The sequence below is a fragment of the Syzygium oleosum genome, unplaced genomic scaffold (genome assembly GCF_021117445.2).
Source record: "Syzygium oleosum isolate NSW1041296 unplaced genomic scaffold, Sole_v2.1 Sole_v2.07, whole genome shotgun sequence".
Classification (NCBI taxonomy): domain Eukaryota; kingdom Viridiplantae; phylum Streptophyta; class Magnoliopsida; order Myrtales; family Myrtaceae; genus Syzygium; species Syzygium oleosum.
In genome coordinates this window covers 6174281-6188175 of record NW_026607491.1, presented here as the reverse complement: position 1 = coordinate 6188175, position 13895 = coordinate 6174281, and the positions used below count along the sequence as shown (strand labels likewise).

The 13895-nt window shown below is 41.4% G+C and overlaps 1 protein-coding gene across 1 annotated transcript; it reads left to right on the top strand.

Moving 5' to 3' along the window:
• Positions 1-1168: 1168 nt before the first annotated feature.
• On the top strand, positions 1169-8374 carry LOC130134407 (linoleate 13S-lipoxygenase 2-1, chloroplastic-like). Its single transcript, XM_030599229.2, has 9 exons — positions 1169-1613; positions 3358-3626; positions 4572-4809; positions 5799-6119; positions 6199-6284; positions 6407-6517; positions 6673-6977; positions 7053-7319; positions 7442-8374. The coding sequence occupies exons 1-9, from the start codon at positions 1262-1264 to the stop codon at positions 8199-8201; spliced, it is 2709 nt and encodes a 902-aa protein (XP_030455089.1). The 5' UTR covers positions 1169-1261; the 3' UTR covers positions 8202-8374.
• Positions 8375-13895: the final 5521 nt, after the last annotated feature.

Sequence of the window (13895 nt, the reverse complement as noted above, 5' to 3'; positions counted from 1 at the left end):
GCTATCGGCTCTGATACCATCTATTAAGAATGCGCGTAAAAATCCAATATCTTCACCTGGGGAGATCAAGTATGAGTCCGTCAGTTTAACCCACCATCACAAAAAAACTTAAGCCAATGAGTTATGAGTCAATTATGACATATTAATTGCTCCACACTACTTCAATATAGGACTTTCCTAACATAACTTATAAATACATCTCAATCGGTGAGAAGACAAAACTTTATCTGAGTAGTGTCAAGATAACAAATAGTCAAAGACATGACAAACGAATGCACGACACGTTTAGCAAGCATAAGAACACGAAATGTCAAGATAACCAATGGTCGAAGATGATCAAGCAATAATTCAACAACCTGATAGCTCTCACATCAAATATCCACGACTAGCAAAACACAGGACGTGCGATTTTCTAAGATTATGAGTCTCTTCCAAACAGAAGAAGAGGGCATATACCTCAATGATTTAAGTGGTGGAAGATTAACGCCGGGTCAAGTATATCTCAAATTTTCCAGGTTGGTCCAAAACAATCTCTTTCATCACATATACTTTTTGAGTTTTTAGGCTAATACCACAAAAAAAATTCAAACTGGTACATATAACTAATTTTTTTATTACCAAAAATTTCAAATTAGTACACTTGTAATAATTTTATCCTCAATTAGTTTTCGTTAAATTTTACTGTCAAATTACTGAGTTGGATGACATGTCATTGTTGATGGGTGTACCAGTTTGAGATTTACCCTCCGTTTGTCATAAATGTAACAGTTTGCGATTTTTTATGGTATTAATCTAATTAACAGAAACTAACGGATGGTAAATTTGTCACAAATGTATTAGTATAAAATTTTTGGTGATAAAAAATTTAGTTTTGAATAAATTTGTCATAAGTATACCGATTTTAGAATTTTCCGTGATATTAATGATTGATTTTTTTCTAGTCTTTGAAATATCTTTGCACTGCAGATCCTGCAGAGTCTATTTCACTAAGATGACAAGTCTACTTTATCGTCTGATCTCCTCCTCTTATCCCATTTCCTACGTCATTTTCACGGGCCATGCTCCTGCATTTACGGCAAAACAAAGCCCAAAACAAGAATCATAAGAGAGCACATGCCCTATTTTTCTTCTGCCCCTCCCTCTATAAAAACCACTACGCCAACTCTCCAAAACCCCATCAAACCAAAGTCTCAATAACACTCCCTTTCTTTCACATCTCTCCTTCAAGAACGCACCAGAAAAGATCATCACCACCATCATCATGCTGAAGCCACAGCTCCATCAATCCCGATCCGCCTCCCCAGCCTTGTTCCCCTTAAGCAAGCCATTTTGCCAAGGCAATGGCGGGATCGCGATGTTACCGGTACTGTCAGTGCCTGAGCTCCGAAAGAGCCGTAGAAGCGCTCGATTGGGGCGTGCCTCAAGAAAGATCAAGGCGGTAGCGAGCCAGAGCGCCACCGAGAAGTCGCTGTCGGTTAAAGCGGTGGTAACCGTGAAACCGAGCGCTGGTGGGCTGTTCTCAGAAATCGGGATAAACCGGGGGCTCGATGACATTACTGATTTGGTGGGGAAAACGCTCCTCTTGGAGCTTGTTAGTGCAGAGCTCGACCCCAGTAAGTATTGAGCATTCAGTTTTAAACTTGAACTGGTTAAGGCAACTTGAAAGTTGGGGTAGAAATAGGCAGGACTTGATTGAGACCTTTTGTTTTTAATTTTTAGAAATTTTGCGATGTTCATAATTTGACTTTCATTTTAGGCGAAACATTTGAAATTTTTCAAAGAGCAAAGATGAAGATTTTTGAATCATATATGTATTTTTAACAATTTTTGTAAGAGTAAAATACCTTTTTTCAGGTCTAGGGAAAATGTCAGATAAGTTTGTTTATAACTTGCAACAAGCAACGATGTTTGATAGTTTAATTCACAAACATTCCATAATTAAATTGTCTGTGGACGTAGGTTTGTATTAAAAGATCTGATGCATGTTATCCAAATTAGTACTATATGTGAAAAATAATATATTAATAGAGGTCTTCTTTTCTTGTTATTAATCCACATTACTAGAGTATATATATATGTCTAGAAAATCTTGATCTACGATTAATCTATGATTTGGAGAAGTTTTTCCAGTTATCAAGCAAATTGCTTTACTATATGTATACAGATTTTCAATCTATGATATAATATGATGTTCACTTAGGGAATAAGTACAAAATTATTCATTAACATTTTAGTCATTGGTGAATTTAGCCCTTTGTGTTTTATGTTTGGTTAATTAAGTTCTTAACATTTTAAAATATGTTCAATCAAGTTCTGAGCTTACCATCAACGTAATTTCAACGCTAGAAACTTTTTATGACTCTCAAATCCGTGGCCATGTGGCATTAGAACAGAGGCTAGTGGAAGCCAAGTACGATTTCCAACATCGGAAACCTTTAATTAGGACTTGGTTGCACGTTTTTTTTTTCAAATGTTAAGAACTTAATGGACCAACGTAAAACGTTAAGAACTCAATTGACCAGTGGTCAAAATGTTATGGACTAATTCTCTAATTATCCTGTTATGTTGATCTTTTCTCTAAAGTTGCAAAAAGTATCGAATACAACAAGTATCTTGCAAAACATGGCGCGACAAGCCAATTACATTTTTTCTATAAAGTAATTGTCTGTGTTACAATGAGAAAATCAGCCACTTAATCAGTCCGCATGTTTGAACTACATACATATAAAGAAATAAGTCATTGTTCGGTAGGTACACACATCTCAGAGTTAGAGATCAGGATCTTTACCATAAAAAAAACATATTTTCAAGTACCACACTCTACAACATCTGATTGATTTTTGCCCATATTTATCATGGTCCAACGCAAATCTTGGATTCTAAGCCATGATCTTGCATTTGAGAGAGAGAGAGAGAGAGAGATGGTTCTAGCCCGCTTTAATTAGAGAGCATCTCGGACAAGAAGGGAGCGACATTTCCTAGATTTTTGCAGAGTGAATCGAACATCATGTTCGGGATAAAAAAACTCTAGAATGGTCCCTCGAAGATGAAATAAATCCAAAAACAGCAGCCAAATGTCAATAGTCAAGCCGAAAGCGATCTCTCGAAATCGAACATTATCTCTTCGAAGAAATATTCAGCTCTGAGCCCCCGATTCGACGATCTTTTGTTAGAGATTCGCTCCCATATACTTTCGCGGCTTAATTACAGCTTCCTAACACCAAACCCTAGCCCTCCCCTGGTGTGCGAGAGCCAACTATGATTTCGATCCTGTTATGCTATTCAAAGTATCAATCTCTTGTATCCACGATGTCGAAGATTTAAACACAGTCCTGATTTTCTGAACTTTGTTGACAGAGACGGGACAAGAGAAGGGGACAATCAAAGGGTACGCGCGCAAGAAGGGCCAGAACAAGGACGAGGTGATGTACGAGTGTGAGTTCAAGGTCGGAGAGGAATTCGGGGAGGTCGGGGCTATTTTGGTGGAAAATGAGCACCACAAGGAGATGCACCTCAAGGACATCGTCCTTGACGGGTTCGTGGCCGGTCCTCTTAGCATCACATGCAACTCATGGGTTCACTCCAAATTCGATAACCCACAAAAGAGGGTCTTTTTCACTAATAAGGTCAGATCATACCCATAGCTACATAGTTTCCTATCTAGAGTTTTTCTCATCATTTTTCCTGAGGTTATTACACATAAGAAAAGATCAGGACCATTTAGGATTATGACTTGAATAGATAGTATCCATATGTGATACTTGAAAATTGGAAACTGCTTAATATTAAGTATGATACTGTTGTGACACGCTTGAAGGCACTTAAGGAGGAGAGGATTGTCAAAAACGAGAGTACTTGTGCAGAGAGCGAGTGAATCAATTATCTCATGTGTCATGAAATGCAACTTTAATCGCATTAATTAGCTGTAATCGCCAAACAGTACTAAACAGGTAACATCAAAGTTATCTCAAGGCGTCATTGGAGGTAAAATTCTAACTTGGACAAGAAAAAAATGGGGTTCAAATGAAAACCAACATCATTATGACCATTGGTAAAGTTCTTGAAATGACCCTACAGCAAGGACTGGTGAAACTAACGTACCATGCACGTGAACGAAAAGCGTCTACATTCATGTAAGTCTTTTAACTTTCTCACACCACCACACACCAACCCCCCCCGGTCCTTCTCCCCAGTGTCCGTTTTTAAGGAGAAAAATCAAAGACAGCTTTTAGGACTCACAGTACAGATGAAAGCTGGTGTTACTTCTTTTGAGTCGAGGACTCGAGACCACCAAGTACAACGCCCCAACAGCAACTAGGTAGTGAAAGACAGAGTCTTTCAACTCTCTCTCGCCTCTACAGTGTCCTTTTTAAGAAGAAAAATCAAAGACAGCTTGTGTGACAGGTGCCCGATACCCTAAACTTGAGAAAGAAATTCAGTCATATAAGAAAATTAATTAGAGATAGAGAGAGTCGATGATTATTATCTGAATTGTTGAGTAATGTTTAGATAGGTTCAACTTGGAGCTTGATTGTTTTTGTTTTCAATGTTGCGCCTGCTTGTGGCGGCAGTGCTATTTGCCGACAGAAACGCCGAGTGGGCTGAGGAGACTGAGAGAGGAGGAGCTGGTGATCCTACGAGGGAATGGCAAAGGCGAGAGGAAGTCGTATGAGAGGATATACGATTACGATGTCTACAACGATCTTGGAAATCCGGACAGCGGCGCGGATAAGAAGAGACCTGTGCTCGGTAGCAAAGAGTTTCCGTACCCCAGACGATGTCGGACAGGGCGCCCTCGGTGCGAGACCGGTGAGTAGAGGTGGCAAAATGAGTTTAGAACCCATATTTAAACTTATTTTTAATGGTGTGAGTCATATATGGGTTACCTAAAAACTCAATGGGTTTGAAATGGGTCATAAATGTGTTACCTAACGCTAAGTGAATCATAAACATATCATTTTAAATTTTTTTTTAAATTTTCTGAGTTTTTAATAATTTTTTATTTTATTTCCTGTCGAACGTAGAAAGAAAAAAAAAAGGAAAAGAAAGAAAAGAAAACAGAAAAAATACATAAAATATAAAAATTCAAAATTTTAAAAAAATTATAAATATTATCTGCTAGATTTGCATTGCTTGTATGTGTTTTAACGATACAATTTTTTTTGAAAAAAATCATAAGAAACAAGTTTTCTTAGATTGAGTGAAATATGAAAGTGTTTTAGCAATATGAGTCAGGTAAGGTAAATGTTGGGTCGAGAAATTTACATTACGAATAAAATGGTTATAAACGGGTTAATTGATCAATTTGGGTCGGACAATTTATGACCAGACCCGATTCACCCGTTTGACAGGTCTATGCTGAGCTGAGAAATTATTGTTATCACTTCATAATAATGAATAACTTAACACAACTTCAGATTTGAACAAGGCCCATTCGCATGATTTTTCTTGTCGGCCACATGAATGATTTGAATAAAGTTCTTTTTGGACTTGAAATGCACTCCATAATAACCTGTCCTAAGGTGAAATTCCTTTGTCTCTTCCTACTCTTGATGAGAAGCTGACGTGGCGAATGCCGATTCGTATATTTTTTTATCGAGAGAGAGGGAGTCCAAAAAATTGATAAAAAATTGGGAAAGGAACTTTTGTATTATTCTCTCGCGAAACCATAGTCACAAAAACATCTGGCATTCATAATTTCTATCAATTGATTATAACTACACGTTTCTTCAGATGATAATTTACAAGCTCAGTGTATTGTTAGCTAGTGTTAAACATTCACATATAATGTCAAGCAGATCCACAGTCTGAATCGAGGAGCGGGAGCATATACGTGCCTCGAGACGAAGAGTTCTCGACGATAAAGGAATTGACGTTCTCGGCGAAGACGGTGTACTCGGTGGTGCACGCGCTGGTGCCGTCGCTCGAGACGGCGATAGTCGACGCCGACCTGGGGTTCCCCTACTTTACCTCCATCGACGAGCTCTTCAACGAAGGCGTCAACTTGCCCCCGCTGCAGAAGCAAGGCTTCTTCAAGGACCTCATACCTCGGCTCGTCAAGGCGGCCACCGATGCCGCCGAAGATGTCTTGCGCTTCGAAACCCCCGAAACCATGAACCGTGAGCAAACTCTTTCCCTCTCCCTCTCTCCGTGATTTCTGATGCATAACAATCAGCCGAGTTGTTTCACCGTGTGCAGGAGACAGATTTTTTTGGTTTAGTGACGATGAGTTTGCTCGTCAGACCCTAGCGGGAATTAACCCCTACACGATCCAATTGGTCACGGTAATAATTATATGTATCATGCACCCAACTGTATAATCTGCTCACATACAATTAATTTGAATCCATGATGATAAATTTTCCTAGAAAATTAATAAATAAGTGGTGTTAAATTGTATTCTCAGGAGTGGCCCTTAAAGAGCAAGCTCGACCCTAAGATCTATGGCCCGCCTGAATCAGCAATCACGACAGAGATCATTGAACGGGAAATTAAAGGCTTTATGACCGTCAATGAGGTACAGGGAAACTCCCTCGATGAAGTATCGCCTCATACAACCTATCCATGCTTTAAAATCGAGCATAAACGTAAATCAAACCAACCAAAAATTAATGAAGTTCCACCCAAATCGCACCTTTTCGGGTCGGTTCGGTCCAATTCAATGTTGTGCAGGCCGTGAAGCAAAAGAAGCTGTTCATGCTGGACTACCACGACCTTTTCCTACCGTATGTGAACAAAGTGAGGCAGCTCAAGGGGAGGACCATGTACGGGTCGAGGACCCTCTTCTTCTTGACCCCCGATGGGACGTTGAAGCCCCTTGCCATCGAGCTCACACGGCCGCCGACCGATGACGGGAAGCCACAATGGAAGGAGGTGTTCACCCCGTCGTGGCACGCCACTGGCAAGTGGCTCTGGCGGCTCGCCAAGGCCCATGTCCTCGCCCACGACTCCGGATACCACCAGCTTGTCAGCCACTGGTAACTAAACAAGCCGATCATCACTTCTAAACGCTGGTGATGCAATTGATGTTCATCTGGTTTCCTTCGTCGCAGGTTGCGGACTCATTGCGCCACGGAGCCCTACATAATAGCGGCTAACCGACAACTGAGCGCGATGCATCCGATCTACAAGTTGTTGCACCCGCACTTCCGGTACACGATGGAGATCAATGCGCTGGCTCGCGGGTTTCTCATCAACGGCGAGGGCATCATCGAGAGTTCCTTCTCCCCCGGCAAGTACTCCATGGAGCTCAGCTCCGTCGCCTATGACAAGCAGTGGCAATTCGACTTACAAGCCTTGCCCAATGACTTGATTAGCAGGTATCGTACATCAATTGATTAGTTGCATACCTCATTTTTTTCGCACTTAGAATAAGTTAGCCATATGATTACTGCATCCTTTACACTTTCCATGCTTTTCTAATCGTGTCAATTCTTGCCAGGGGATTGGCAGTGGAGGACGCGACGGCACCACACTGCCTCAAGCTAGCGATCGAGGACTACCCCTTCGCTAACGACGGCCTCCTCTTGTGGGCCACCATCAAGGAGTGGGTCGCCGACTACGTCAGCCACTACTACCCCGACCCGAGCCGCATTGCGTCGGACCAGGAGCTCCAATCTTGGTGGACTGAGAGCCGGACCGTTGGCCACGGCGACAAGAAAGACTCCCCCGGGTGGCCTGACCTCAAGACACCGTCCGACCTCATCCACATTATCACCACCATGGTCTGGGTCGCCTCTGGCCACCACGCTGCCGTCAACTTCGGCCAGTACACCTACGCTGGCTACTTCCCGAACCGGCCCACCATCGCCCGAACCAAGATGCCCGTCGAGGACCCGACGGAAGAAGAGCTCAAGAGGTTCTGGGACAAGCCTGAGGGCACGCTCCTCACGTGCTTCCCGTCGCAGATACAGGCGACGAAGGTGATGGCAATCCTCGATGTGTTGTCAAACCACTCGCCGGATGAGGAGTACCTAGGACAAGCTCCTGAACCGGCATGGAAGGAGGAGCCGGTGATAAACGCGGCGTTCGAGAGGTTCAACGGGAGGCTGAAGGAGCTTGAGGGCATCATCGATGGGAGGAACACTGACCCAAAGTTGAAGAATCGGAACGGAGCTGGGGTCGTGCCGTATGAGCTGTTGAAGCCCTTCTCCGAGCCAGGCGTGACCGGGAAGGGAGTTCCATACAGCATTTCCATTTGAGAAAACGTCATTCTTGTTCATGGCGGCGGCGATGGTGGCAGCAGAGAAAATGCTTTTGTTTATATTTTGTAGAAGAAGGGAAAGTGTAGTATATGCCGACGATAATGTGATCATCCTAATTTGTGGACAACAATTTCTGATTTCATTATCCAATCTGTCATGTGTTACGAATATCTACGTCATTGTGATTAGATTGAGCTATCATTGCCAGCAGCCGGACTATATGAAATCTAGCTTATATGTACTCCTAGGTAAATTGAACATGTGTCAAAACTCTAGGGACTACATCGAACAATTTAAAAGTTTTAGGGACAGCATTGAATATTAAGCTAAAATTTAGGAACCATATTAAACAAATTAAAAGTTCATGGACCACATTGCACATTGAGCCAAAGTTTATGGGCCGTTTATGTCATTTTCCTTTAGAGATATAAGAGCGGAGCAAACTTCATCTTAACCTAAAAAACAACCTTCATAGAGTCAAAGCAAGGATTTCATGTTGATAAGTCCAAGCTCCAATGTCCGAATTCAGAAGATTAAGTATGACCGAATTGAAACTGGACCGTCTATTGAGCTATGACTTATTTCTCACATACCAACCGCACGGGGCAGGTAAAATATCAATTCCTATTGTATAACTTATGATTGTACCCAAAGTTTATCATGTCACGTAGAGGTCAAAGGTGGTTGGCTAGAGTTTGACTACTATGAATAAAAAGGTGAGGACTAAAATCAGGCAAGTCATTCGTAACCAACACTAGCAGTTTCACATCTAGAATTTTCTTGCCTAAACATTTTTTCTCTCGGTTTTTCTCAAACCGTTACTCACTCAAGCATCGGAGGGTCTTTACTAATCCGAAGAGACTTTCTTGTTTTTGACGCTCAACGATCTTCTTAGGATCGATCTATTTTGAAGCTCATCTTGAACTTGTGCATCAACGGGCTCGGGACACCATTTTCTATGCTTGACGGCAGCTAGGGGTGAGCGGTTCCCGGTCCGGTCCGGTTCCAAGGTGGAACCGGGAACCGGACCGAGAAAACCGGTTCCCAATTTTGGGAACCGCGGACCGGACCGGTTGGTTCTAGGACCGGGAACCGGTTACTTAGAGTTTAGGATTTTTTTTTTGTCAAACACTTAAGGTTTGGTTCACATTTTACTAATTTTTATTTTATGTCAATGAAGTTCACTTAGGGTTTAATTTACATTTTACTATTTTTTATCAATGAATTTATGATAATGAAGTTCACCTAGAGTTTAGTTCACATTTTATTAATTTTTTTAAAGAAAAAAATTACAAAAATATATATTAAATAGTCGGTCCGGTCCGGTCGGTCCGGTCCGGTTCCCCCTTGGAACCGGGAACCGGACCGCCCGGAAACCGGTTCCGCTTTTAGGAACCGGGAACCGGACCGATAGTCCCAAGAACCGGACCAAACTCGTCGGTCCGGTCCGGTCCGGTTCGGTCCCGGTTTGGGCGGTCCAAGTTGCTCACCCTTAACGGCAGCCATGCCCAGGCATCCGGTTCCCATGCCGAAGTCACTAGCGCTCAGGACCTGGCCAATCAACTTTGGGCTCGATTCCTTGGTGGTCGCCCTCGGGTCCACAAGGTTGGGCCCAAGTTGCTCGACCAGGCCCAAGACCCCAATGCCGGTGCTAAGGTACTTGACTCTCGCGCCTATGCAATTAATGCTAGGGCATGGGTCAATCAAGGCCAAACTCAGGTCTAAAGAAACCAAGCCCGGGTCTCTTGAGGCTAGGCTCACCCAGGCTCGAGACCCTAGTGCCCATGCTGGGTCTTTAGTGGTCATGCTGGAGACCTAATGCCCATGCCCAATGCAGGGCTACGAAAATCCTCTCTCTACGAAAATCCTCTCTCTCTCTCTCTCTCTCTCTCTCTCTCTCTCTCTCTCTCTCTCTCTCTCTCTCTCTCTCTCTCTCTCTCTCTCTCTCTCTCTCTCTCGCTAGATTTCTTGCAAACAATTTGTATAATGAAAATCTAATTAATTATCAATAATTCATCACAAGAAAACATACAGTTTTGAAACGTCTATGAATATGAGAATGAGCGTGATCGTATAGTCATCCATACCGGTTAACTACCTAAGTTTTGCCAGAAATAGTGCGAATATGGCAACTTCATTTCTTGCATTACTGAAGGCAAGTGATTTTGGGCTACGCAAAATTGGAATTTCATATCAAAACAATAACTGGTGTGCGCTACGCACGCATGGTTGCTAACTTTCATAAGATCATATTGGTCAGTACAAACGTTAAGAAAAATGAAAATTATAAGTGCTCAAAATAAACTATGGAAGTTAAGACAGAGAACGAAGAGTAAATAAGTTCTTATAAATGGAAAGTTCATCGAGTTTGCGAGACACCCTCGGTCAAATCTCTCCTTTCATAACGTAGACACATGCGATTGAATCTTTTCAGACATGCACCGGTGGCTCCAACGAAATCGAGCAAGAAGTAGAATTCGATAGAGTCTGGCTCGGAGCGTACTTTGATTATATGTTGAAGTATAAGCAAACAGCTGAGATGTGATGCTCTCTGAATTGACAATCAGAGTCGCGGAATGTCACAATGGAGCTCAAGCCCTCCAAATCTGGGGATTTGAGCTCCATGCAACGGGAGAGGTCGAGCACTCCAAATCCGGGGCTCAGGCTCGAAGCCACTTCGGAGCTCGAGGTCGTCTAGCTCGGCGTCGAGCTTATTCAAGATATGGGAGTGGCCGAGCTCGAAAGACATCCTAGACAAAGTGAGGATTAGAAATTTGAGGAAAAAAATTAAGAAGAAGATTAACAGTAAAGATTGTAAGAAGAAGAAGATGATGAGCAGAAAGAAAAAAGTAAAAGGAAAAGAAAAGAAAAAAAGAGAGAAAAAAGAATGAAAAATTGAAAATACACAGTAAAATTATCTATGCCAGATCACCAGCATGTCACGTAGGATGACTGGCAATAATTAGACCGCAATATTATTAATTTCAGGCGAAAATCAATTGGAAGGATTATATTAAAACAATTGAAAAGGTTGGCACTATATCAAAATGTATAGATTTATAATTGAAATTGGTAACTTTCCCTTCAAAGCACCATGTTTAAGGCATTGTGCTTCATCTAAAACGTGGCTTGCATCGAGTGGGTGGTCGTGGTCCAAAAGAAGCGGCGCAAATGATCCCTGATTTTTCTTAGTCGTTTTAAAAGAAACCTACAATGGAACGTCTCCATCGTTTTGACTTTTCTACCTCCATCTTCACGGCTGTTCTTTCATGGGTCCAAAACTGTGGGTAGATCTGACCGTTGAAGGAGGCATCCGATTTGTCTTTTTCAATTATTTATTTTTGTTGCCTTTTGGGGGATCGTCCCTAGAAAATGAGCAGATGATGGCGAAGGACTCGCAAGTCGCGTTCAGAAAATAAGAAAGGCGTGGCTCTGGAGAAGGAAAATCGTACGGAGAAGATTCCGTGAAGCAGTCCTTACTATTGCTAGGCCGGATGGATGGCATGTGTTATCTTGCATACATGTATGAGGGCCACGAGGTCCCTCCCTCCTTCTCCTGTATTTAGTCACCCAATCGCGCCGTCAACAAGCCGGTAATAGAGAACTTAGGTGCCGACAAGCCGTATCTGAATTGAAAGGTACGAGGAATGAGAGGAAAAATTGGTGAATTTTGGCAAGATATATGACTCCATTGGACTTCTTGTGCAAAGGGTTAAAGTGTAAAAGAGTTGTTCTTTAGTGTATGTGCACGTGTGCTAAACTTCGAAGAAATTCAACATGAATCTCATAATTTTCCGAGCCGTATGAGATCCCAGTCGTCTCTCCCTTTCGTAAAAGGCCATAACTAACCTTTTGAGCATGTCATTACATTTCTCGATTTGAAATCATGTAAATTAAGTCCATTTTAACCTTTGATCATGTGGGTGCCACGATGAAATCGTTGTGATTAATCGATTAAGTCCACATTGGTCTACGTGATTGATAGAACTTTCTAATTCCCAAGGACACGTGGAGATCTTGGCCAACTTATCTAAATTTGGGCCAAAAACAGAGGTGGGTCCAAATTCTGACGTCACTACCATCCAATGCATGAATCGTGTATTCCGCATATAACCGGGTTGAATCGTAATTATTATTATTTTTATCTAAATTTGTTTGCATGGTTCACGTTGCAGGGGAAGCAAGTGTTTCACCGTCCGGAATACGAAACTCCAAGACATTCCACTTTTGTGCTAATTGACATGTTTTATTTTTTACCATTCAGGAATTATTCCCATAGAAACCATAGGTCTCGTATCGTTTAATTAATCGGCAAAACCCAATAATTAAAATTGTGGATTTTAAAAGTGAGAATGATACTTGATTATGTCAGTGCAAAACTGTGTTTTTTTTTTTTGTAATTATCCAAAGATTAAATCCCTTAATGGAACAAGACTATATGTATGTAAAGCCCATTAAAATCCCTTATTCAAGTATGTGAAATAAAACTTTAAATCATATAGTATTTTCCTTTAACTCAAGAACATACACCTAAGAAATCCAAACACTATCCAAGAGTCCCCCTGTCTGAAAAGCATGTTTCGTTAGAGACGTGCCACCTTTCATGTAGTTTCTTACATGCATATTGGACTAAAATCGTTAATGGCTTCGATCCATGTGGATTGTGGATCTTACTTACGAATCACTCAAGAAAATCTCTCCTATTTGATGTGGGATTTACGAAGTCACAAAACACCTCCAATTAAAGTACGGACATAAATCATGTTGAAAAATGGACTTGAAACAGCTTTTCTTACCTTTCTTTTTAATCTTTATTACTTATTAAATCGTATTTGTGAACAGCTTTTCTCTTATGTACACATTTTTGAAATAAAAAAGTTGTCATGTCAGTAATCATTAATCACGTTAATGATGAAGTTGCATGATTTCACAAAATTAAAAAGCTGAAATACGCGATTTTGTACAGATTAGTTTAAATTGCATAAGTTGGAAAAGTCTTGAACTTCCTTCGAAGATTGTCCCCTACGATATTGCAAGGAGAAAATACAAAGTGGCTGCGTCGTACTGTGAGCATTTAGTGCAACCTTTCGATTTCTTTCCCAATCCAAAGAGAATTCGTCCGAAGTTTCATCGCGAGGCCGCTTCTAAAATTCTCAACCACTAGTCTTGTTAATTTGGAAGGAATGCAGGTCACACGTAGAGCCAGTCAACTATTTTGATATTAGAGTCCCAAGATATATGCACGTAGAGTCACCCTATCCTTATCGTGACCCAAAAATATCATGCCAAAATTGTCTAGATACATGCACTAGCGCACAAAAACTTAGTTGAAGAAAGACGAGACAGACAAATTTGTGCGAAAAAACCTAACTTCGAGAAGGTGAGGCCGCTGAACTTTCATGGAAATTCGTAAGTTATAACGTGTCTCTAAAAATTATATCGAGCAACATGAGAGCAGCGACCCACCCTCACTAACTTGGCTCTTAGTCTGGCAATGAATGCATGACACGTTTAATAAGGTTAAGAACACATAGTGTGTCAAGATAACTAATAGTCAGAGACAATCAAGCAAAAATTCAAGAACCTGGTAGCTCTCACAATTAAAGATCCGCAACTTGCAAAACACGAGGTACGACCACGATTAAGATGATCTTCCAAACACAAGAACAAGACACATTTATTCTTGAATTT